The sequence below is a fragment of the Molothrus ater genome, chromosome 7, assembly GCF_012460135.2.
Source record: "Molothrus ater isolate BHLD 08-10-18 breed brown headed cowbird chromosome 7, BPBGC_Mater_1.1, whole genome shotgun sequence".
Classification (NCBI taxonomy): Eukaryota; Metazoa; Chordata; class Aves; order Passeriformes; family Icteridae; genus Molothrus; species Molothrus ater.
The window spans coordinates 32,232,643-32,259,351 of record NC_050484.2 but is presented as its reverse complement, the minus strand read 5'-3'; the positions used below and the strand labels follow the sequence as shown (position 1 = coordinate 32,259,351).

The 26,709-nt window shown below is 42.0% G+C and overlaps 1 protein-coding gene across 3 annotated transcripts in view; it reads right to left on the bottom strand.

The window, feature by feature from the left end:
• The window catches only part of THSD7B (thrombospondin type 1 domain containing 7B), a 299,024-nt gene that overhangs the window by 175,254 nt on the left and 97,061 nt on the right, over window positions 1-26,709 (bottom strand). For all 3 annotated transcript variants that reach the window (XM_054515442.1, XM_036386831.2, XM_054515443.1), the window contains exons 4-6: window positions 17,309-18,104; window positions 8,785-9,039; window positions 2,538-2,707 (exon numbers count right to left, since the gene is read on the bottom strand). In XM_054515442.1, the coding sequence (XP_054371417.1) occupies window positions 2,538-2,707; window positions 8,785-9,039; window positions 17,309-18,104 (1,221 nt within the window). The remainder of the gene's footprint in view (window positions 1-2,537; window positions 2,708-8,784; window positions 9,040-17,308; window positions 18,105-26,709) is intronic.

Sequence of the window (26,709 nt, the reverse complement as noted above, 5' to 3'; positions counted from 1 at the left end):
ATCATGTTAAAGTTCAGCCTAAATTAACAAAAGCCTCCCAGGTGAGGAGGGATGTGAAGTCCTTGGATAGAACAGTCAGCATTAAAACCAGCACAGTCTCTTCATTTAGGGTTACCTACATTCACAGATCTCTGAACTACACAGCACTTTACACATTTACCAATGTAAATTTAGCTGTAACAGCCTCAGAATGCAGGAATATTACCAAGCACTTCAAAGACTGCAATATCTTTTCCTTCCAAATACTCATATTAATAGTATGAACATCCTCCTCAAGGCTTAGAAAACGTACAACTTCACTTGGAAAAAGACAGGGATTTCTTAGTTAGGTCACCTCTTGGGGGAGAAAAATATGAAATCTTATCAATGCATTTCTTAAAGTAATACCTGAGTGAGAGTTTTCCATTTTCAGTATCTTCAAGTTGGAACCTTATAATCAAAATATAGAAAGATTTCAGTAGACTTAACCTTCTGAACAGCTGATATATAGGGGCTCAAGGAAACAGGTGCTCCCTTTCCAAACACACATTTTAATAAAAGAAGATATAGATGGGAAGACAAGGCAAATAAAAATGGGAGAGACATCCTTGGGGGATAAAAGAGCTTTGAGCAGTATGTATAAACACATCACAGATGGTACCTGTCTCCAAGTAGGATTCAACATATTTTATCCCAGAATGCTGCTGGAGAGACCATGGGACAAAAATCTTCTTTCACATATGTCATTGGGCCCAGGTCCAAATTCTCTTTGGAAGTAACCAGAAGAATAACAATTGTGATGGATGGTAATATTCCATTAGACTTGCTTGTTTGACTCCTGAATGATCCCTTTAAGGACACTCAAGAGCTGAAGAAAGAAAAATTACTGTGCTTTTGATGGTAGCAATTAGACACTGTATTTGCTTATACATAGAGAATTAACTTCTTCATTTTCTCATCACTGAAAAATTGGTACAGTAAAAGATGAGATAGCGATAAATAAAAGTATTCTGCCAGTTCTGATTGCCAAAAGAAAAAAGAAAAAAAAATGTAATTCCTTATTTATTCAAAGAACAAAAATTAGTCAGCTAGTAAATGAGACACACTGAATATTCCTGGATGAGGAGGGATAACAGGGAAGGCTTTCCCTGTTCCATCTGCATGTCACTGTGCTGATAGTAGATGGGATTTTCACTTTCCAAGCACTACTGTACATCTGCACTACTGCTTTGAAATTACAGTAATAGTTTATAACTAGTACAATTGCTCTGCACAGCTGGGTTTTTCCAGCTAACTATATGAATTTGTAAAGATTAGAAGTGTAAATACAAGGAAGAGGTATCCCAGGGTTTGTGGGGTTTTTTTAGTTGAGGAGGGGGCCTGCAACTTTTAAGCTGAGCTGAACTTTGAGCAAGGGAAAAAGCTGCAGGTGGGTCACACACTGGATAGGCAGCACCACTCTGGTCATGAGATATGTAAATGCTCAAGGAATTCAGAGGCACTCCTCTATTCCTCCTGAGAAATTCACAATTCTGACAACGAATAAAGTGAGAATGAAGTCAGTTCAAGCTCTCTGCTCACCAACCTGCCCCACAGTGGCTGCAAGGAACAGGAGTGCTCAGAAGGATGAAGAAAGTCAATAAATGCCACACACCTTTTATTAACAGCACTTTTCTAACTCTGAAAGTCCACACTTGTGTGGAACAAGAGAGAAGGCTTGTGCTGGGAGAGCACGGGAGTGCCAGATGTCTGGGAGAGGTGAATCAGCCACTGTGCATGGACTGAATAAAGATTAAAACAGGTCTGGTTTTCTATAACCTCAGAGTCTGTGAGGGATGCTGGGACACACACTGGGCACCCAGGAAACTCTTGCTTCTCCTCTGTAAGTAAAAAAATCTAAGATACAATATTGTGTTGTTATTATCTTACATCTCTGCTCAAAAACACATTCTGCAAGAGCACCACATTGAGTAAATAAAACAGCCTATGATGAATTATTCATTGTGAATCTGTAACTACTTATTATTCTTCTAAAGGAAATATAACTCACTTCCAGAGTCCAAAACCCGTCTGTCTGCTCAAAAGTTGTGACAATATTATTTTTGCTTTCCCCGTCAAATCACAAGAAAAACTGTGTATCAACCTGAAGCAGAGGCTAAAGCCATATCCGGAATGGTGTGTGACAACCTGTTTTATATTCTAAACTAAGACTACACTACAGATAAGTGCATTCAGCTACCAAGGGGCTGGGTTTCCTGATATATGACAGAGGAAGAAAAGTCAACTCCAAGCATAATTTAGTTCCTTCATCCTTTGTAACTCTCCCAATGAAGCGAACACAGAACTGGCAGCAATTCATCCCAGGAGGCTGTGGCTCCTGGCAGCTCCTCAGGGCTCCCTCTGGTGCCCAGCAGCACCTCCCTGTGTGAGCATGGACACAAGGAGGGCACCAGCAAGCCAAAGGCTACCAATGCCTCCATGTCATCTACTTTTTTCTTCCCGTTTCTTCCACTCAGATCCACGCAGGCCAGCATTTCAGAGCGACCCTGCACACGCACCCTCCTTGGGCCGGTGAGTCCCCAGCTCCACGACGATCTGGGCACAGTAGACCACCCGGGTTTGGATCCCACCCCCGCAGAGCCCTGCCTGCTTCTGGTGGTGAGGGTCCTGCGGGTCAAGAAGCAGAGACACTTGGCAAGCTTTCCATTCAGAAGTCCTCCAGGCAAACCTTTGGGAATAGAAAGAGAACAGGTAAAATTAGTTTTTGAAAGACTACAGGTAAGAGGAGAGGTACTTTATTAGATGACAAAATACAATGGGTTTAATCTTTATAGCAGGACTTTCCTACCCAAAACAGGGAATGTTTGGAAACATTTTGAGTGTCAAATTTACATAGGTTAAGTATGTGCTATTTGTCTGGAGCACTTGTGTAAAACTTTTGACAGAGCACCAATCTCCAAAGCGTTCTGAAGCACTAAATCATCCTGACAGCACCTTAGAGCACAGTGTAAAAAATGAGTGAAGATTAAGAGGTTTGATTAAGTGTGAACAGTAGTTTTCAAACATGTGTCTCAAAGCACTAAACCACCCTTCTCTGCCAAGAGCTGAACACCTCACTCTGAAATGCCCCTAACAGCTGAAATCCTCCATTTGTAAATGGAGCTCCAAGCACTTGCAGCTTTTCCACAGGGGGCACCTTTCTATGTGCCCAAGGTCCTGCCAGTTCCTTCAAGGGATTGGCTAAAGCATCTCATTTAATTCCATTTTCCACAAGTTGTGTACACAGCAAGCTCAAGACAAAAAATACTTTCATTCTATGTTCCACTCACACCTAAAGAGCATTAAAGGTTCTCAAGGAATTACAACATTTTAGGACACAGGTAGGTGAATGCTGTACAGACAACAGTTGTTGGTGTGTATCAGCTTAAATGCCAGGAAGAACTTATTAAAACCACAGGGAAAACAGTGCTGTCTATCCATGGAAAGCAGAATTTATTTCCCCATCATGACTGAAAATGTAGAGCATACTTCTAACACAACTGTTTCCACAGGCAGAGTTCACTTTAATTCACAGGTCACAGTCTGAGGAGAGTAAATAAATAAGAGCCCAAAGTCTTCCCCATCTTCCCAAACACAAATCTCAGGCAATACTGTTTTTATAACCAATCTGTTCACACTTGTGCTGTTTTATGCCTCCACTCCTCTAAATTTCCTAGTTTATTTTTACCACAGAATCTTTGGGGTTTGTGTAATGTAAACTATGTAAAATAATTTCCTTCCTTTATTCTCAAGACAAATACTCTCTCCTTTTACAGCAGATCCACAGTTGTTAAAACTACATATGTTCCTTAACTGCTGACTGATCACTGTAAACTCAAACACAGTGGGGTGTCTCTGCACAAAAAGCCTTCCACATCATAATTCTGTTTATTCTCCACAGTATCTCCTCCTGACAGCTATGGCAAGCAAACCTGCATCTCAAAACTATATGAAAAATAAACACACTAGTTGGAGTACACATGTTCTCTTAACTTATTTTGTGAATGAATTTTTTTTGCGAATGATTTTGTTTTTAGCCCCAAATTTTGTAATGTATTCACGAAAAATATTTGTGAATACTGCCAATTACTTGCATTTACAGGTACTGTTCAGATGAGCTGTCATGCTCTCTTAATAACTCACAGCATCCTGTGAAAATCTGGGTACACTCACAGGGTTCATTACCCCCAAAGAAAATAATAAAGAGCACACTTTTCACATGACAAGTATCAAATATCTAACTCCCACAACATATAAAGCACAACCATGAATTCCTCTTCTCACTAGTTCCTTTTGGGAATTCCTAATCCCATTTCTTGGGCCTGCAGTGTTAAATGCAACCATAAAGGCAATGAAAAGTGCTCTTCAGCAAACACCGGGTGAAGGGGATTCCTCCTCCACAGCCCTTCAGAAATCTGTGCTTTTCAGGTCTACTTTTGAAATTAAAATCTTGAATATAGAACACACACATCTTTCCACAGCCATGGACATAGTTGTTTTAAATAAGTATTTCTTAAAACAAAAATGGACTAAGGTAAAACTCATTATCAATATCTGATTTTGGAAGTCAGCTGTGAACTCTAGATCCTAAAGACTCATTTCCAGAGGTGTGAGCATCTGCTTCTCCTATTCAGTGTGAGCTGCGGGAATTAACACCTATGAAAATTAGGCCATCGGTGATTAAAATTATGCAAAATAACTAAATCTGAGCTCAGAGAGATAATTAAACTTCATCAGCTCTTGAATTAAAAAGAAAAAAAAAAAAATCCTTTATATATTCTCCCAGAGTAACCTGTGTGAGCATGGGCAAGGACAGCCCTCCCGAGTGCCACTGGCACCAGCTCCAAGCCTCAGCCCTGTCTGCTCCTACCTGCACATGTCCAGTGCTCCAAAAACAAATCCTGACCTCCAGGCATAAAAAGGGACACATTTCCATAGCATTAACAAGCCCACCAGGAGGTCAAGGGGCTGAAGGGCACTGCCCAAGTGTAACTCCAGAGGCCTTCTAGCACCGTTCACTGCACTTCCTCTCCAGTCTTTACTACTTCGCACTAATGCCTTATCTTCAATTTGGGTATAATAAACCTCATTTACAAAGTAATACCATCACACCTGTATCTCAGCAATAAGCCTTTTTTAAAGAATCAAGTCTTAAAACATTCCCATTTTCCATCATTTAACTTCTGAAAAGCTTTGAATTTCCAACAAAGCAAGGAGAGTTTTTGCTATATCCCTGTCTCGTAACGTAGCAACCACAACCAAAATGAATGATATGAAGACATAATCATAATTCTGGAAAATCTACCTACTCCCAGCGAACATGAAAGCAACAGATCAAGGATAAAAAAGATATAATACATTGTTTTAAAACTCATGACTCGGTGACAGTTATGAAACAAACAAGGGCTCAATATCTTTCCGATTTACAGCAACCTCTTGGTCTCTTTAGTCTATAGGACTTATGCTCTTAGTGTTTACACAAGTTTTATACCTGTATATACCCATTCACTTTAATTGAACTACCCCAAATTTATATCACAATAAAAGAAAGTAGAATCACCTCCTATGTGTTTAAGCTTTTTAAGCACTTAATCCTTTCAGAACAAATAACCAAAGGTAAAACAAAGCGCAAAGCTCTGGAGTCTTATATGCAGTTGAAGTGTTTTATTTTCTTGCATTTAGACTATTGATTATAGATGTTATTGTAAACTTCAGCCATAAAATTAAAAGCCCTTCCCATTTAACAGCAAATTTACACCTGTGCCACCTACCTGTGATGGGACCATTAACTTGTAGCTTTGCCATGGGCATAGAGGTTATATTTAACTGAGCAGTTCTGAGGCTTAAAGTATTTTTGTCATCTCTGGATCCTTTTAGGTGACTGGAATATAACTTCACCCACTTCTCTCTGAGGAGTACAACTCTGCAACCTCTTAAGCTGCTGCTTTTTTATGTCAGTGGATGAAGCCCACACTATGTACCTTCATGCAGCCATGGGGTGCTCTCTGACCCTGCATTAAAAAACAGCCTCTAGAAAATCATAAAAATCACACATTGGTTTGGGCTGGAAAGGACCTTGAAGATCATCTCATTCCAACCCCCTGCCAAGGGCACAAACACCTTTCACTATCCCAGGTGGCTCCAAGCCCCATCCAACCTGGCCTTGGACACTTCCAGGGTTGGAGCAGCCACAACTTTGCTGGGCATCCTGTGCCAGCAACTCACCACCCTCACAATGAAGAATTTCTTCCTAATATTCTTCTAAATATAATATTAATTTCTTCCTAATCCCATTCCTTCTGCTCAGCAACTTGTTCTGGTCTATGTTCTAGCCCATTTTCTTTGCTGTGGCTGAAGCATGCTGTGGAAAATTCTTGCCCTAAAACTAAAGGAAAGACTACTTGTTTCCAAATCAACCTAAAAAAAGAGATGTTTTCTAGGAACTTGGAAAGTAAACAGCAGTCTTACCTTAAAGGATTTAAACCCTAATCTGATTAGACAAACAGAAAAAAAGAAGGAGTGGTTTGTCTTGAGACCAGACAAATGAAGGAGAGCCTCTTTTATTTCTGCTACTGAAGCTCCTTAAATTCATCATCTTCATTTAAGGGGTAGAAAGAAAAGATGATTGTTTGGCAAGCCTCAGCAAACTACAGATAAAATGGCATATATATAATGGGGAAAAAGCATAATCTTCCTAGGTATTACCTTACAAATAGAATGTGGTCAAATAAGGAGAATAGAAACATTTGAAGTTTCTTGTATTATTTCACAAGGATTAACACTACATCTCTCTATGTCTGGAAAGCTACTGATTTCCAATCTGAGCTATTTCCAGTAGCTCAGTCACCAATTCCCAAGGACCAACACCAAATCACCAGTCTGCAAACTGAAATATGGACCAATAGCAACCTTTACCAGCTGCTGAAACCTAAATAACATACATTTTTCTTATTTCTGTTCATTAATACAAAATCCTGGTCCCCACAGCCTTACATCCAGTAGACACACAGCACATACTGCAATATTATGGATTTTCATTCTCGCTTGTTTCTTTATACTGAGTGAATCAATCAAAGTCTAGTAACCAGGCACTGCTGTAAAATTCTTCTGCACAGTGTGAGAAGGTCACAGCCTACCACCTGCATTTTGAGATATTACATCCCTAGAAATAACTATTAACTAAATACCAGAGTTGTACTTTTTAATATTTTCAGCTAAGTGGCTCTATTAACCTGCAAGTTTAATGTTATTTTTCTGAGCTAGCACATTAGAGTTCATCCTCACTCATGCAGGTACTGCCCTGGAGGCGTTGCTTCAAGGTAGGGAGGCATAATGGGATGGGGAAGGTTTCAGAGCTCACAGGCTTATGAAAACCTGGGCAGAGCAGCAATGCACTAAAAGAACAGATTTTCTTTCTATACAGAGAGGGAGGCACCTACAAAAATTATCAGTGGTTTGCAGGTTCTCACCTTTTGTGCTCTCCTGGCTCTATACAACCGTTTGCCCTTCAATACAGTGCAATGTCAAAAAGGGGAAGTGAGAAACCAGGGACAGACCCACGTCTGTTCACTCCCTGATTAACTTCCAGCCAGTCTCCCCCCATCAGGTATCACCTGCACCCACGCTCCTGTACAAAATCAGCAAGACAATGTGTTAATCTATTGTCTTTGAAATTGATGTGCACTTGGGCAGGAGCAAAAATCACTCTGTAAGAGCCTTTCCTTAGAATGTAATCAAGCAACAGAATATTTTTTTATACTTCCTCTCTTCTGCTAGCAGGGTGCATAAAAATGATCAGCATTTGATTTTGAATGAGCCCAGTGATACAGAGACACTTTTACAGGTGATGCCTTCCTAAGAAATGTATCTTGCAAAGGCTTTATAGAAGGTTTTGGCAGTATCTGGCAAAAGCCCCAGAAACTCATGACTTGAGCACTGAACAGCTCTCCTATTAAACACACTCATTCACAGACAGGGAGATTTTTCTGCATGCATATAAAATTCTATCAATTCCAAAGCATTTTACAGTCAATCTCAGAGCATGTCTCACGAAAAATCAAGCAATATTTTATTTTCTTTGCAAAGCACACTATTGAGCTCCTCTGTTAGCCTGGTCAAACATAATGGCACAGGCTTACAGACCAGAAAGGTGAGATCCTCTCCTTCACACTACAAACCAAGCAAGCTGTCAGGGACTGCAAAGTTTCCCATTTCAAGAAGCACGCAGAGGGAAGCTGAGTAAAGTCTAATCTATTACCCTCTGAGCAGTTCCCATCTTCCTCAAGCAACACTGGGATTTTTTTATGGGGAGATGAAGATGAATCATTAAATCTTATGCAAAAATTAAAATTTCAAAGCCAATAAAAGCTCAGCCGTAGAGACCTGCCCAGTCTCTGCACAGCTGATGAAATTCTCTGAAACAACATTCAGGACAAAAGCCATTTAGAGAACAAGAGCAACTGCTCTCAGTTTTTAAAATATGATAAATGTGAACTACATATGAAATGTAGTGGGTGCAATTCAGATTTATTTCTACATATAACTGTAATTATTGTAATAGGAATAATGAAAATAGCAATAATTGAAAGAGAGCATTAGTAACAAGAACTAATACCAATAATCACAGCTAACAATGACCAAATCAATGATCTCTCTGACACAGAGAAAGCACCACTTGCACCCCTCTCCATGCACAAACCGAGCAGGGAGTATCTGCAGGGGCTTCTTTACCTCCAAAACCCGGGGAAGAAGCATCTCTGGCCATACCTGGGGCAGGGCTGCAGCGGTGCCTTCCCTCCTCCACTGCACACTTCCCTCTCCTCGAGCTCCGGGCAGGGCCGGCCGGTGCCCACGGGCACGCTCCGCACGCGGCGGCGCCGGCTGCGCAGCCCCGCGGCCACGCTGCCCCAGCCGCAGCTGCGCCAGCAGCGGCTCCACGGGGACCACTCGGACGTGGCGCAGTCCTTGGGGATGACACAGGCCCTGGAGGTCACGGGGCCCACGGGGTCTTGCAGGCAGAGGCTGCGGTAAGAACACAGTACAACAGCTGAGGAGGTCTTGCTCAATGAAGTTCTTTCCAAGCCATACTCCCCAAGAAGAAATCCATGATCATTCAGGCAGAACATCTACACCAACACCAGGGCAATGAGAATAAGAGAAGTTTGAATGCAGGGCACATAACACATTTCCAATGAGTTCTGGGTGCAAACTTGTATGCTGAGTACTTTGTAAATATTGTATCTCATTTATCTGAGTTAAAACAGATGCACAAAGCATTATATTTGCCCCTGTGTAGCCAGAATTTCACAGTTTGTCCTGGATAGAAAACAAAATCCAAGCCCAAGAGAAATACTGACACAGGTAACCATTCCAACATCCCACACACAGGACTAGATGTTCTCCATCCGTCCATCCATCCATCCATCCATCCATCCATCCATCCATCCATCCATCCATCCATCCATCCATCCATCCATCCATCCATCCATCCATCCGCACATCCTGCTGAGCAACTCTGCTCTTTCAAAACATAATTAATCCCACACTAATAAGAAAGGTCTCAGTTCCATGAGGCTGTTATCAAACATGTGCTGTCAAACAATGTCAGAGGGTTTTCTAACCTGTCAAACAACCAGAGACTCGGGAATGCTACAACTGAGGCTGGATTTTGGGACTCAATTACTGCAGCTGACATCAGGACATGATCTCATTCATTCTGTAACACTTCAATGGTGCCCTAGGCAAACACAATAAGAAACCAAATTCCAAGGGCTACCAACTGATGAGATTTGGTATCAAGGTACAAAGTCCCAGAATAACATTTTGAAGAGTCCCAAAGCTACAACACATTTTGACTTCTGTATAGCGTTATATGGACAGTGCAAACTGGCCTCAGAAATTAAGACCACACCTGAAGAACTCAGTGTGAACTCTAATTTTTCTTCTCCAGCCTCCAGCTGCTTGTGGTCAAAGCTTTTGCCAGCTGTAAGGAGCAAACACAGGTACACTTAAAAGGTGTGAAATCCAGGGCTGCTGCCAGGGAAGCAGCCATTACCTCTCCTGCTATTCCTTACAGCACAGTTTGGCCAAACTATCTCCCACTAAAGCAAACAGACTGGGGCAATCATGTCAGCATTGCTGGGCAGCCTCATGGGGAGAGCAGAGAAGATAAAGGGCACTTACTCCCTTCTCCAGTCTAGAAATTGGTCCCCTTTCCACATAGGTCAACAGGAATATTCCCATTGAAATATATCAAGTTTGACTAGACCCTCAATCACCAGCATTTAGTGGCTTCTATTTGAACTCCAAAGTAAACCAAAAAAAAACTATAACAATTTTTTGTCTTGATTTCTTCGCCCAGAATAAAACTCAGTAATCTCACAGGTGCTGTGAGAATGAATGTACTGAGGTTTATTTAAACAACTTCAACAAGTACAAACAGCCTGTGACGTAACCCCTTCAAAATGAAACTATTCTTGCTTACAATTGAAAAACATGTCTCATTTCTCTACTACAAGTCAAACTGAACTGATTACAAAGCTGTCTCTGGTACAAAACATCAGTTCTGTCAAAACGAGGTTCTGGAAAGTAATAATAATGATACAGCTACCTACTAAACCAGGGGTTTTGAGTGGTTCTTTGGAACAGTAATGGTGAATGGTCACTTTATTTCCTTTTTAATATTTTTCCAACAGGGGAGCCACCCATGCTAAAACATTAACAAGGAAGAATAATTCCTGATTTTCAGTAGATAAAACAGTAGCACATAAAAGACACTGTCCTAACTGATGGTACCAGAAAACTGAAGTTTATCTAAGAACACAGAATGGTGGGGGGAGGGAAAGTAACTGATCTTGCTTCTCAAAGCAATCAAAACTCCCCATTCAGATATAGTGTGAATAGCAAAATCCACTTTTGGGGTTGCACCACTGCCAAAGAGATTTTAGCCCTGCCTGATCTTTACTGAAACACCAACTAAAATGTAGCCTTTAAAAATCTGGATTGGAGTCTTGGTTCAAATGATCTTTGCCAGGCCCAGTTCTTAGCCAGACAATGCCTCCAGTACCTCCCCCAATGGATTCTCCAAACCTCTGCCAACCCTCTGGCTGGGAAAGCCATCCCTGCCGAAATCACCCTTGCACTGGCAAAAGCCTTTGCCAGAGGCTGAATAGCTGTTCCTTTCCCTGAAAATCTCCCCCACTGCTCCTGCTATAAAAGGCAAGATGCTAACTTTGTTGACCTCAAGGTGAATGAGACATGGAGCTGGCAATTTCCACCCTGTTCAAGTAGGCTTTTGAGGGAGAATTACAAGCAACTGCTGAACAGAAAGAAAATTAATTAACTTGTACCTACTCACTCAGAGCCTCCAAGTCAAATTAATTGTGACACTGAGCAACACAAAGACAAATGTAAAAACACTCTTTTGCATGAAATTCAGACACAGCCTTTCAAGTCACAGATGTATTTAGGACAATCTAATACAGATAAAGCCCAGACCTGAGAGACACTCGCTGATCTGAGGCTGCAAACCAGACACAGATTTGTGCTGCTGTGGCTGTGTCCAAACCAGCAGGGACAGGAACGAGGTCTGGGGGACAGGAGGTACTCTATCAGCCCTGGTTTTAAACTGATTTTCGACATATTCATGTCTCAGGTTAGATCTTCTACTTGGGGGTCGATCTGGTAATGGTGATCCAGCAGAGTACTTACACAAGTGATGCTTTTTTGTGTGTTACATGCTTGGATTGACACTGTAAAACCCCAGGAATTGTTTCCCAGCCCACACTGCGGTGTAGGATGGATCCATTAGTGAGCAGCCAGCAGCAGCACAGAGCACAGCTCGCTCAAGTGGCACAGTGCCCTCTGAACCTCTTGTGTGCTGAAGGGCAATAAACCACTTATTAAAGAAATACAAAACACTAGGAAGGAAACCTACTCACGTCTGTTTCACACTCCCAGAGTCCTGGAGCAGAGCAGCAGAGGAGGAGGGAAAGCAGCCCTGGGTACCACCCTGAGTGCAGCTCCACATCCCTGGGGCTGTGTCACCTCAGGCTGCTGCCCACAGAGCAGCACCACTGATCTCCTCCATCTCCAGCCACACACACACCCATGAGACACACAAACTGTGCAGCCCTGAGCTGAACCACACCACCTTCCTGCTCTGGACAAAAAGCAACTCACCAAAAATAGCACATTTTCCAACAGCTCAGTGCCTGTGCTACATGCCCTGCAGTCACAGAGCCATCACATCCACCACATGGCAATGAGTGGGAACAGGTCCATCAGCTGGAAAAAGCAGCAACACCACCCAGGAGCTGTGCACCAGTAAATCAGGTTGGGCACAGCACAGGAGCCACCCCTGCTTCCCTTCCCAGCTGTACCAAGGCACTCAGAAGCACAGGTGAGTGCATTTCCTTACATTACAGGGTGAGACAGGCAGTTCTTGTTAAACCTTTCACACTGAAAGCATCACCTGCAAAGTAACTGGGCACACTAAGAAGCTGTCACCGTGGCCATGCTGCTGGCACAGAGGCAGCACCAGGAGCACAGGGTACCACATCCACAGCCAGGCTCTCCCCCAGCAGCTCAGGAAGGCTCCTGGGAAGTCCCATGCCTGACCAGGGAACTCATGTTCAAACCCACCTGCTGCAGAGCAAGATAATCCTGAAGTGAGCTAAGTTAACAATCCATTTCCATTTTTTCCTCTTCTTCAGCACTGTCTCCTATTCTGCAATTTAAGACCCAGCCCTACAGGCTGTTGGCATTCACACTACCTGCTCTTTGCACTTGGTCAATAATATTAACATCTCATAACAGACAGTCTTGCCATGTTTCTAACAGTATTAAAACACTTATTTCCCTTAGAAATTGGCAATCAGTGTTAACAGGCACACTTCTGAGAATTCCTAATGTATTTTTAGGGTCTTCAAGTGCTGACAGGACTGTTCTGGATACCATATATTCAATCTGTGCAGCAGAGGTTTCTTTGGCAGAAGAAACATCAGCCCCTTTTGCACCAGGTTGGTGAAGATGGGGAATATTTGCCTGCCATAAAACTGACTTAAGGGAAAGGGAACTGGGAGACCTATAATCCAAACAAACATCAGTAAAGATGTCAAAGTTTTGGTGTTTCCAGAACTTAATGCACCAGATCCTCTGTTTTAATTAAAAATAAATGCTGGCTTCCATTTGCACTACCTTGGCAGACTCTGAGATCTTGTGCCTCCCAGCACAGTTTAGGAACAGGAGAAAAACCACAGTTATTATTGGACACCACTTCTAAAATCACTGAACCCCAGAATCATTAGGGTTGGAACAGATCTCTAAGATCCCCGAGTCCAACTATCAACCCAGCACTGCCAGGTCCACCACTAAACCATATCCCCAAGTGCCACATCCACACACCTTTTGAACCATCCCCTGAGCAGCCAGTTCCAATGCCTGGCCACTAAATCGTTACTCATGGAAATGAAAAAAGCCATCACTGCTCCTTTGTTTCTTGTGCTTTTAAATAAAAGCAAAAGAAATGAGAGACAAAACTTTTGAAAAGAATATTCTCCTCCTCCAACAGCTCAGGGATTTGTTTTCAAGCCTGAGCACTGAGGCTTGATTCCTACATCTGCCAGGAGGAATGTGAACATAGAATTTCTCTCCCAGATCAGAATCACAACCATCAAATAGCATTTTACAGCACAGCATTTTCACCTCCGGACTGCAGAATTTTGTATTCATCTAGAGAACAGAAGAATGTCAACACTGAAACTGCAAATATTTTTTTCCTAAAAACATACAACAGCAAAGTGGTTAAGCACAGTCCACCAGGAAATGGATAATGGAAATTTAAATTACAGATGCAAACAAAAGAGTTGAATGCTGCTCCACCTCCGCTTTGACAGATGGATTGTCCCTTGACTGAGTTTGACCTGAATTTTCACTTACAAAGTAAAGTAAACAGAAACCTAAATCCAACTCTATTATATCACTGTTGTCATCTTACACATAGAATGAAGAGTTTAAGAAATATGTACATAAAAGACTCCTAATCCAAATAATAATAATAAAAAAAACGCTTTTTAAGTGTTTGCTCCTGACTTTAACTTCTCAGTATGCTTAGTTGAGCACACACATCAGGTTAGAACATCAGGTTAAATTTATTTAGAATTTCAATGTCTAACTATGCACATTTATTTTACCAAACTGCAATTTAGTATCTAACCTAAACAACCTTTTATTAACAAAAAAAGGAAGGAACTCAAGTGCTTTTGTCTCATTATTCTGCAGATTTTTACAACTGTGACAAGACAGGAAAGCAAAAGTAGCAGCATTTTTTCACATTCATTTCTTGCATCTTTTTCAGAGATTTTTTTATTTTTTTAATGCATGGAAGTGGTTGTGTTTGAATCTGTTATTGGATGTAAGGCTTAAGGCAAAACAATAACATTTTTCTGAACTAAAATGAAACCTGAATTCTATCTGAAATAGTATGAAAAAAAATCCAACTTTTTTAATAAAGAAAGTCTTTAAAAGATTCAAACCAGATCCATGACATCATTCTATTTTGATGTTGCCCCTTTTATTTTCATGAATGTAAGGTTTCTACACCAAAATCGTTTCTGAGCAAAAGCAAACCCTCTCGAAGCCTACTGATGTTTGGCTGTTCAATTGTTGTCACTTCAGGTGTTTTCGAAAAGGTCTGTCCCTCCCTTTCCCCTCCTTTGTCCCTTTTCCTTCTCTTTTGAGAAATGCAGAACCTCCAGACTGAAAAGATACTTAATCAAAAACATCCCCAGCTCTGCTTCCCTGACACAGCATGTCTGGCCTTCCACATGCTCCTCTCTCCAAGTAATTCCTATTACAGCCCTGCAATCAGACACCAGCAAATTAAACAATCTTGGTAATAGATTGGGCATCTTTGCCATTTCATTATAAATTAGGAGGCAGGATGAGGACGTGGCCCCTCTCCTCTGGTGGGCCTTGGTGGTGGTTAGCTGACCCCTCCTGTCACCTGCAAGAACTGGGCAGTGGTGGAAGGCACAGCCCTGGCAGACCAGCAGCTCAGAGCCCACTGTTAAAGCACATCTTGGGATATTCCTGTCCCTTGCCTCAGCTTTCCAGAAGTTTAATTTACAGTGGTGCTTGCTTAGCAACGTTAGTAAAAATGGGAAACATCAGCCAGGAAAATGCAGGAGCACAAATAAGGCACTTCTTCCCTGGTTTACAGCAGACACTTGGCTGCCTGCCAGTCCTCACTATGGGGTTATGCAAATGCATTTACTCTTCTTTATCAGTAGCCAAAATACCACCGGTGCTGTAAAGCAACATCTGTAAGATCAGGCTGCTCTTCAGAAGAATGGCAGCAAATCTGCTGCACAACAAAACGAGGAGGACACCACCAGGGGATGCTTAAAGGGAGTCAATGTCAGGAGTATTTGATATCTGTGACACTCCAGCCCTGGAACTAAACATGGACTGGATTTTGGGCTGGATTTTTAGCTTTGAATTTTAGGTCCAAAAGGAGAAAGGAGAAGTGTGTGAGTGTCTGGATGCTGTAACATGACATGACCTTTTCTCCTCTACTCAATCAATGGGCTTTGCTCTTGCATTTAGAGTAAGAGTAAAGGATGGGTCAGGCCCAGCTCTGCAGTAAATCTGAGACACAAGCTCAGCAGAAAAAGACTGCCAGGAGGTGGCTAATGGAGCTGTACACTCCCAAAAAAGGGGCTAGATCAGCAAAAAACTCAGAAAGGAACAAGGAAAAAGACAGCTCGATCAGGGGTAGTCACTAAAACTAAAACTCTGCACTGTCATCCAGAAATTCAGTGTGTAAAACAGAAAACATTTATAGAAAGTTTCCATTTCTACTATTAGAGCAAATATAGCAGTGAGTGTGTGAGGGCAGAGCAAGTGAAATTTTAACAAAATCAGGATTTCCCTCCCAGAGCCGCTGATAAGAAATGAGATACAAGAGGCAGGAGAAAGCTAACAAGTGTTAACAGACATAAAGCTGCTGCTGGTCACACTGTGGAATAAATCACAAGTGACTCCATTAAAGTCAAGCAGCTACATGAGCATAAAATCTGTATATTTAGAATCAGCATATAATAAGAGACAAGTAATAAAGTCAAGATGTTAGAAACTGCTGGAACATTTCACAAAGCCTGACTTTTTTCCAACAGATAAAAAAATACTCCATACTTGGGAATGGGTGTAATAGGAGCGGGTAAGAGAAAAGGTTAGAATTCATATTTTCACCTCAGTGTGTGTGCAAAAACACTGCAGAAATTAACAGGGGTAGAGAATTGGATGTAAAATAACCCCTTCTCTCTGCCGTTTGAGTTTGTGCAGGTGCCAGGAGCTATGGATTATTGAGAAACAGATTGATTTCTGCAAAATTCAAGAGAAGGATTTTTCAAGAACTTCTAAGTTCCTTGAAAAACAGAACACAGTAAGATCTCCAGAAATTCTGGCTTTCTCATAAGTCAATCAATTTATCAGTCATCTGTAGCTACTGGCACCTACCCAAATCCAACCTGAAGTGAAACAGCAGAGCTCAGCTTAAATTTATATGTGAGAAATAGAAAGAATAAATCTTTCCATTATTTGCTGCACATTACTGCAACCTTCACATTCGAATTACAGCAAAGCAACCTATAAAGACAAAGAGAAATCATTAGATAAAACATTAGATAAGGACAGAAATCATCAACCTCTATCAAAGATGGGCATGCCAGTCACCTATCCTGTACCAGCACCCAAGAGTTACACCCAGACAGGAAAGCTCCTCAATAAAGATGAAAGCCCCAGGTTTACTCACTGGTTTCTTTCCAAAATATACCTTCTAGCATATTCACAATATTTCAGACTTATTTTACCCTGTATTGATTCATAAGAATGAAGGATTTAAGCTGATGCAATCTTAGCCTCTTATACCAAATATATGCAGTACATGACTGAGAATGGATCCTCCATCTCCCACAGCCAGGGCCCAGCAACAGCACAAAGTGATATATAATTCCATTTCCTCAAAACAACAACAAAAAAAAAGAGACCCAGAAGAGAATTATTAAAAAATATAAAATGAATTTAAACAGTCGCAAATCATAGAAGAATGCAAAATCTTCAACATACGCTAGAAAGGAATTAAATCAAGAAAAGGTTCATAAAGAAAACACATTAAAAATTGAGTTTAAAACTCAAGAAGGGGATTCATTCACTGTGGTGCTGCCAGGCAGAGCCAGGGCTCCATCACACAAATGCAGCGGGGATGCCACGGAGCGGGAATCCGCCTTACCTCAGCTCCACGTGCTTTCCATCGCTGCGCACACACCGCACCTGCCTGGTTTGGTACCCAATCTCCACCTCCCCGGCTGGGTGCTGGGGATGAGAGCCGCCAAGTCCGGCCGTGCTTCGCTCTCCAGAGTCCGAGCCCAAATCCAGCATAGTCCTGCCCGCCAGCTCCGCGTCTTTAGGATGGGGCAGCCGGCATTGGCCCCAGGGGCCCAGGCGGAGGCTGTAGGTGTGCTGCTCCTCCCCGAGGGGACAGGCAGGAGTCCCGCAGGCTCTGGATTCCGTCAGGTTGGGGCAAGGGGCCCCGCCGTAGAGCGGGGGAGCGATGACGGCCCGTGAGCGGTGCTGCAGGCTCCCGGCGCAGCCCGGGCCGCACGGGGACCAGCCCGAGAACTGGGACACGACGCAGTCCCGCGGGCAGGGCACCAGGCAGGCCTGCTCGGCAGGCGGCTGAGGGCTGAAGTGCTCACAGATCTCGCTGGACACCACGGTCCTGTTCAGCTTCTGCAGGCAGCGGACGCTGCGGCGCTGCAGCCCGTGCTGAGCGGTGACACAGGCCTCGGCCCCCGCCTCAGCGCCCGCAGCCGGGACGAGCCCACACCTGTCCCATCCCGAAACCTCCCACTCGAACAGCTCCAGGTGCCAGTCGCACACTTTAAAGCACCTCCGCTGGCTCTCGGGTTTGTCCTGCTGGTCGCAGCTGGCGTGGAACGTGGTCCAGCCCTCGGCGTGGGTGCACCAGACGGCCCGGCTGCGAACGCCTCCCGAGCCGCAGTCCCCGATGCAGCGGCCCCAGTGACCTGCAAGAGAGGGGCTGGTGAGAAAAGCCACACAATGCTGCCCTGCAGATCCTCCTGACAACCGGCAGAAATAGCACAGAATGCTGCCCTGCAGATCCTCCTGACAACAGGCAGAAAATCACACAACCACTAAGCCATCAACTCAGAACAGTTTGGGTTGGAGGGGACCATAAAGCTCCTCTCATTCCACCCCTCTGCCATGGAACACCTTCCACTGTCCCAGGTTGCTCAAAGCCCCATCCAACCCGGCCTTGGACGCTTCCAGGGATGGAGCATCCACAGCTTCTCTGGGCACCCTCTGCCAGGCCTTGGACACTTCCAGGGATGGAGCACCCACAGCTTCTCTGGGCACCCTCTGCCAGGCCTTGGACACTTCCAGGGATGGAGCACCCACAGCTTCTCTGGGCACCCTGTGCCAGGGCTTGGACACTTCCAGGGATGGAGCACCCACAGCTTCTCTGGGCACCCTGTGCCAGGGCCTCCCCACCCTCTGATTAAAGAATTTCTTCCTAACCTCTCACCGAAATCTTGCCTCTTTAATTTCAATATATTCCCCCTTCTCCTATCGCTATCTGCCCATGTTAAAAAATATAAATCATATATAAAATATAAGCCATATCCCGTCATATTTTAAAAAGCAAATAACTACCAGCTGGTCTCTAAAATTGGTTAAGTGCTTCCTAAAGGCTGCGAGTCGCTTCTCCCAGTGTACTCACATCACTGAATCACTTGGAGAAATTTGGGGAAAAAAGACAATGCCTCAGAGTGCTTCAAATTAAAGGCAAGCCTTTAATTTCTGCAGCAGTAAAATTCATCCCAAATGAATATTTAATTTCATTTGTACAAATTAATATAAAAATGATCATAAAAGAACAATCATCTAATAGGAAAAGAAAGTCAAGTTAGATAAGAGGAAAACAGTCTTAATAGAGCAATTAGTCAACAGAATAAACTGCACTGGGAAGCAGCAGAGTCATCATCCAAAGGGATAAAACAGTGAGGATAAATACATGAAAATAATCACCCTCAGGGTACACTGAGTAAATCGTTTCCACTTGCAGCACGTGGCACTATGAGACGTGGCAAAGCCATCATTCAAGAGGAGGAGAAATTAGACCAAAATAAAACCCAGCAATGTAGTTTTCAGTTCTGGAGCACACAAACAGACATACGTAATCGTATGAAATTTACTTGAGGATTTACAAGTGAAAGCAATCAGACAAGGCTAAATAGAACGATTTGTCTGTGAAAATATTATTCAATAAAAATCCACCAAATCAAAAAAATACTGAGGGCTATAAAGTACAAAATTGCCAGCAAACTGAAGAGCAAAGGTAGAGAAAAGCACTCAGGCCGAATCTTAACTAATAAAGGGACTTGATGATCATCTCAAGGGGGTGTTATCTCATTCCTAAGTTTAAAAACTTTCCAATACCTCATAAAAGAGCCATTTTGTTCAGTACAAACATTGCATATATAATTCTTGCCTGAAAATACACTGCAACTGCCCTGTCATTTCTATTTTTTCAAGGCAGAAAATGAACTTGTAACAAATAAGTCGATTTATATTAAGCAATGCTACTGCAGTCAGGTTTTTTTTTTAAATTGATTTTAAAACTACTGGAATCAGTTAGATGTTCAAACACACACAAAACCCAAAACCAGTCCCATAACAGCTGCTATTATAATCCCAGGTATTTTCTTCAGGCAATGGTGGTTTTGTTGGCAATCCCATTGTTCTTTCTCTGTGAATAGAGGAGTTGATCCTCCAGAGACAGGGCTTGACACTGTGTAATGAAAAATGAAAATAAATAAATAAAAACTCCTGATGTTTTTATTTTTAGGAAAGGAGAGAAGCAGACAGGAACTGGATATAACTATGCTTCTTTTCCAATAGATCCCATGTTCCTCCTGCCCCATCTTCCAAGCCAGGGCTGCAGCTCTGCCCTCAATCAGGCACCTTTTGCAGTGGTGGACAGGCTGGGGCAAGAGGGGATGGCAGAGTCCTCGAGGTTTGGACAGCTCCAGCTTTTGCTGAATCCCTCAGGCTATGTGCAGAAATCTGTGTCCTTTTTATGCCTGTTTCACACCAAAAGACATCAGCCCAAGGTAAGGACTCAGTCATGACAGGTACCTTGAATGGGAAAAGGCAGCATCAAACTCTAGTGTGCTCTACAAGCTATCCTACACTAATGACAGGCTTTCAGCAGAATCCAGTGTGCTTAAAAACTAAGTAATAAAAAAAATTTAATCTTTAAAAATGCTTTTGAAGTTCAGTTACAGGGAAGAGGTCCATTGACAACTTAAACATTCATCCTTGATACTTCACCTTGATCTAACAGAATAATCTTTTCTATTGCCACCAAGATTTGAAACCAGACATCAGATTATGCAATTACTGTCATCTAAAGGTAATAGTCAAAATTCAGACCTCAAATCCTGGGTGGCTTTTTATTAACAGGGAAAAGTGACAATGATTAAGCATCACAACATAATTGTATCATGAACTTATTTATTTCTGTGCAGCACCTCAGCAAAGGCAGTGTAGTTTTTAGAGATGTGGAAGTTTCTGTACAGAAGAAGTTCCATTTTCACCAGTTTTATTTAAAGCAAACATTTTTAAAAAAAATCCCTTTAGCATTAAATGAACAAAACTTAACACACCAATAGGACCTTGAAACACATTACACCAATCAAGGATTTTCTATTTCTTAAGACAGTGAATTGCATTAAAATAGCATTAACTCCCTCCCCGCCATGGAGGAATGCCAAGCAGTTCTAGCAGAGATCACTCATCAAACCCAGCACTGCTCTTTCCCCACTGCACAGAACTCTCCTGGGGGCTGCTCATGAACTGCTCTACTCATGAACAGCAGAATGATCACTCAAACATTAACAGGATAGAGAGACACTCAGCTGAAGCCAGAAAGCAAGAACTGACCATTATTTAAAGTCAGATGTGAATTTAGAATGAAAAATTACAAAAAACAAACAAACAAAAAAAAAACCACCAAGCAAGAACTTGTAAGTAACTACACTGTCGTTAGACATATTATAATTTGCAATTATTCCCTGACAATCATGCTAAAAACAGAGCCTGCTCTTGGCATACCAGGAAAAGAAGCATGAAAAATAAGGTTAAAAAAATCAGATGCAAAACCCATTACTATAGATTTTTTTCACTTCCTGACAATCTCCTCAGGACGTGGCAGTAAACTTATCCACAGTGTTTCACTGCTTGGTTAAATATCCTTTTCAGTAGCTTAAATGAGGAGAAAGCTGCAAATACTTCTAGTCAATAGTCCGCTTTGTAATTAGAATTTAATTATTTTTAGAAGGCTCATATTAAATTTACACTTTTCTCAAAATCTATCTGAGTCAATTAAAAGAAACATCTCAGCACAATGTGAATTATAATACTAACTGTGTTATAAACCCACTGGAATTTAGGCATCAGAAGCCTGAACTGCAGAAACATGCTTTACAACTCCCCATCTAGAATGGAAGGCCACTGGTAATTAAAGAAGAAGACTAAATAAGAGGAAATTAATTTCACAGTGATCTGTCTACAGAAAGTACAAAAATATGAAGATAAAGGCTTGACAGTCTGTCTCCTATGTATTGTACCCTAATCAGATGCTGGATGGAGGTTTGATCTCATCGCAGCAGGACACAGACTGCGGATGTACATGGAAACAGGGAGGCTCCAAGCTGGGTGTAAGGAAAAACCTCACTGCTGTGAGGATAACCCTGGGAACAGGCTGCCCCAAAGGACTACAGAACCTCATCCTTGGAGGTTTCCAAGATCTGACTGAGCAAACCCTGAGAAACCTCAGGGTGTGCATTCAGTGCTGAACCTGCTCTGTGATGACGTTTAACCAGATGAGCTCCCGTGGTCCTTTTCCACCTGGGTATCTTTGTGTAGGAGCATCTAACTCAAAGCAAGGCTTTCTCCAGCAGGATGCCAAAAAACAAAAGGTTTTCACGAACAAATACCACTGAGATCTCCAAAGTACCAATAAACACACAGCAGCATGAATAAATCCATTAGTCAACCAAGCCAAAGAGAAGTTCAACCAAATCACTATTTCCAAAATGAGAAGTGAAACAAAACTTGCTGGGCTCACACAAAAATCATAACAGACAGATGAGGTGTCTTTGTTTGTGAAGAACTGTGAACAAAGACATCCCACTGTTTCTTCCAGAGCATCTGTAACACTACCAGCAATGACATGAAAGGGATTAATTAATCAAGACAATCTGTTAAAGCAAAATTACACATTGTTCTGGTTCTCATCTTTGATCAGCCAGAAAGAGCTGTACTATCACCCCACTCAGCTTCTCTAACCCCTTTCAAAACATGCAATAACACAGCAAATTGAGTTTATTTGATGCACTGTGCACTGATTTGTTTTTCCTGCCTTCAAGACCTACCTACAACTGCACCATAATTGTGTCTGAAAGGATGCAGTGACATCTGCTCTCTGACACACAGGTCACACACACATAAGGCAAGCAAGCTATACAGATGATAATTACACTTTACAGACAAAATAAAACACCACCGAACACCAAACTTACAAGAGAAATCCCAGTAAGAGCTGCTTAGTAGTATGTTATTGTTTCATAAGAACTGCTAGAATAATTATGCTCTGTTTATTGTGACATTTTAGCTTAATTGAAACCATTTCACCGTCTGAGAATTCATTCAATAATAAGCATCTCCCACAATGACTCTGTCCCTGTTGCTATGCTCTGATTTGCAAACTTAGCAGAAGATGAGCAATCAGTAAAACAGAATATTGTGTTAGTAATTTGTATCAGATAAGAGATACGCTCCACCGAAGGAACACTGAAAAAATTAATGGACAACCATTGGAATAGTCCTATTTTCTACCCATTTTTACCCTCTCTTTCAGTTTAAGTATCAAATTTAGGAGCAATCGTTCAAGACCTTAACAACTTGTTTTTGAACAGAAATTCCTAATTCTTATCCATCATAACAAAGATGTACAACTTCATTTACTGAGGAGTGACTCCACCAGACAGGACATAACTCCCCAAAAATCCCTGCAGCATCCACTTTAATTGAATACTTCCGTTTGAAATGTCCCAGAAGCTCTCTGAATGTCATCCTTCCACCAGAGCATGGTTATGGGAAGTGCAAAGCTCCAACTCAGCCTGTGAATTCTGAGAACAGGTATCAACTGACTCAGAGAACACATGAGCCCTATTCCTAATGGCACTACAGCTAATTAATCTCCACTATTAGTAAGACAGAAAAAAATAAATTCCACTGAATATGTTTCACCAGAATAGCTGGTTGTTTTATGAGAAGGTTTTATGAGATTTATGTAATTTTAATGTAATTTTATGAGAATTATGCACGTTTTATGAGATTTTGAGGTATATTTATTTTTCATATGCCAAAGCTGTTGAAGATCACACAAATTACAACATAGTTCCTCACCAATATTTTTTTTCTTGGCATGATACAAAGGCATTGGGGTTCTCGGCACATTATGCCAAGAAAAATAATTCTAAAGATTTAGATAAGGATCCTACAGCCACATATTTTCTTGCAGACTAAACAGGCTAGAATCTTTGCAGTCTAGGACACCAGATCTGGGATGTTTCAGTATTTTATAATACAAAGGAATGTTAGTATGGCTGAAGTTGGCTGAACTGCCCATTCCCTTGCTTTCGAAAAGAGCCCTCCTGTCTCCTTGCCCTGCATCTGCTGCCACATCTCAGCCAAAACAGAGATTATTTACTTTGCCTATTCTTAACTGTCTCAATTATTTTCCTATTTATTATTAACAGCAATTCATTAAATCCCTTTGTACTATAATCTGAATGAAAGATTCTATACAAAAGACTCTTGTTCTATTTGCTGAGTGTCATACAGGGCATAAAAAATTCCTCTGATTCCTGGGATTAATTTTAAATATATGCAGCACTTTTTTAAACTTTCATGACCTACACAAATGAGCAATTCAGCAGCTTAGTTATTCATCTTATTTCAGATCTGAATAAATGTGAAATTTAGTGACTTACAGCCATGCAGCAGTTTGTTCCAATTTTACATTTCAGGTTTTTTCTTTATTATCCATATGCTGTAACACTCTAGACACACTCCAGCAAGAAAGACATTCTGCAGCAGAATGTAATGAACACTGCTGTTTATGAAAATACAGAGATTTACTAACCCCTTGGCACTGGAAGGCAGGATTTCCCAATATTAAGAACTAATGTAAATGGTATTAGCTGAGCTACTCAATCATGTGCCCACACCCCGGAGACAGCCCAGGGAAAAATATTCTTTCCTTTCAACTCTCAATTAAAAACAGAAAAATAAAAAATACCCCCACACATTCCAAAATATTTCTGTCATATTCATCCAACATGTTTTGAGGGTCTGTGAGAACAGATTTCTGGCCTTGACAGCAGTGGAAAATAGGATATGAGACCTAGTAATAAGTAATGTATATAAGCTTGTGCGTTGAAAAACAAAAAGGATAAATAGATCTTATCGACAGATTACAACTCTAAATTGTTTACTGGGTATGAGATTAAAAACACCTCAGTGCTGGATTATAAATAGCCATAATCAAACTCTGGCCTTTTTGGAATTCCAAACATCTACGGAAACCGATTCTTTTTAAAACATAATAGCCTTTGTAAGGTGTTTGTAAATGTAACCTTAAGAGCAAAAGAAATGTTTCTTCAGTCACTCCAGCTTGACTCTGGGGTTTGTAATCCCCAACAGGAACTGTTATTTCTCAGCGGGGAAAAGCCAAACCCAGAATCAACACAGGACAGGTTACACAGCACCTCCTGTAACACAAACCACCAGTTTACCAGTGGGGGCTGTGGGGAAATCCTGGCATTGCTGGACACCCCTCTCAGCAGCACCGTCTCCTGAGCCCCCAGGTGCACTTCAATCTTTTCCCCAGTCCACAGGAAATCTCCGATCCCTTCAAGCACAACGAAACAAGAAGTTGAGGAGGTCCACTCTGACATTTGCAGGCAAGTAAAAGTAAGCGAGAGAGAGATTTGTGAATGGGGTTATTTCTCACTTGGCTCCCAGAACTGGGTGATTCTGAAGTCTCTCCAGTTGGATACAGCTCCTTACACCACTGCTTTCACACCAGCAAGCTTCACACAGAGTTTTTTCTGCTTTTCTCACACACTGCTGCCCTTCACAGAGGCAGTCACTCTGAGATATTTTTCAAGCATGCAAAGCCTGCTTGAAGCATTTCACCCCATGTCCATGTTCTGGTAAGAGCCCAGCTGGGATGCACTCAGCTCTGGAGAGTCCACCTCATCTGCATCTTCACAAGGAACCTCACCACAGAATGGTTTGGGCTGGAAGGGACCATAAACACCATCTCATTCCAATCTCCTGCCATGGGCAAGGACACTTTCCACTGGACCAGGTAACACCAAGCCCTGTCCAACCTGGACTTGCACACTTCCAGGGAGATGGGGCAGCCATGGCTTCTCTGGGCACCCTGTGCCAGGGCCTCACCCCCCTCACAGGGAAGAACTCATGAACAGGGAAGATTGGCACTCATGGACTCCTGAGGGAGCCACAGCAGGAAGCTCTCTGCCAAAGGTTCACTGCCCTGAGACAAGGCCTTGCTGGGACAGCTGGGGGAGGCAGCAGTTCAACATCTGCTTATTCGAGCTTCCAGACACACAGAGAATTCTTATTTTAGTTCTGTAAGAATTCATTACCCAGAAAACACCAAAGATAGAGCCCAACCCCTCTTCCAAATTGTGGCAACTGCAGTTTCTAATTTTCTTACTCTTTCATGAAGCTTAAATTATGTTTGTTCATTAAAATAATAGCAAAATTAAAAAATTGTTTCAGAGAAAAAAGTTGTGAAATAATATAGCAATCTGCACACCTGCAAAACCTTTCTGAAGTACAGAAATTTACTTCACAAACACATTATCACAGAAACACATGCATCCCCCTCCAGACATTATTTTAAGGAAGAACTATAATTTTTCTGCTTAGCTTCATCCTATTTCCAACTTACATATTTTATAACCCACCACAGCCCAGAAGCCCACAAACATTTTCAGCTACTACAGCAATCAATATGTGATGGTAAAGGGATGGAAATCCAGAGATGCACATGGAAGTGCTACCCAAGTCTGGCTGGGGTGAAACAGAGCAGCTGCTTCACCTGTCCCTCAGCCTCCTGCAGAGCTGATCCACCTGCAGATGTGGGAAGTTCTGGGAAGTTCTCCAGGTGGGACCTCTGGTGAGCCCCCCTTGGAGCAGCTCCTGTCCCCTTGCTCTGGAGCAGAAGTGGGGCTGCCCACAGCACTTGGAACAGAAAAGGTAAAACACAGACATCATGTACTGCTACAGAAACACCTTCTCAACCACATGGGCCACTCATTATTCCTAATAAACATTACAGAAGAGCTATACAATGGGCAGGAGCCCCATGGAGCCCAACTGCTGCTAATTAGTATTTCTGCAAAGATGGAGAACACCTATAATAACGATTCCCTGGCAACAGCATAATTAATTCATATGAAAAGTTCTATTTTTAAACATGTGCATTATCAATTCTATAAAAACTGG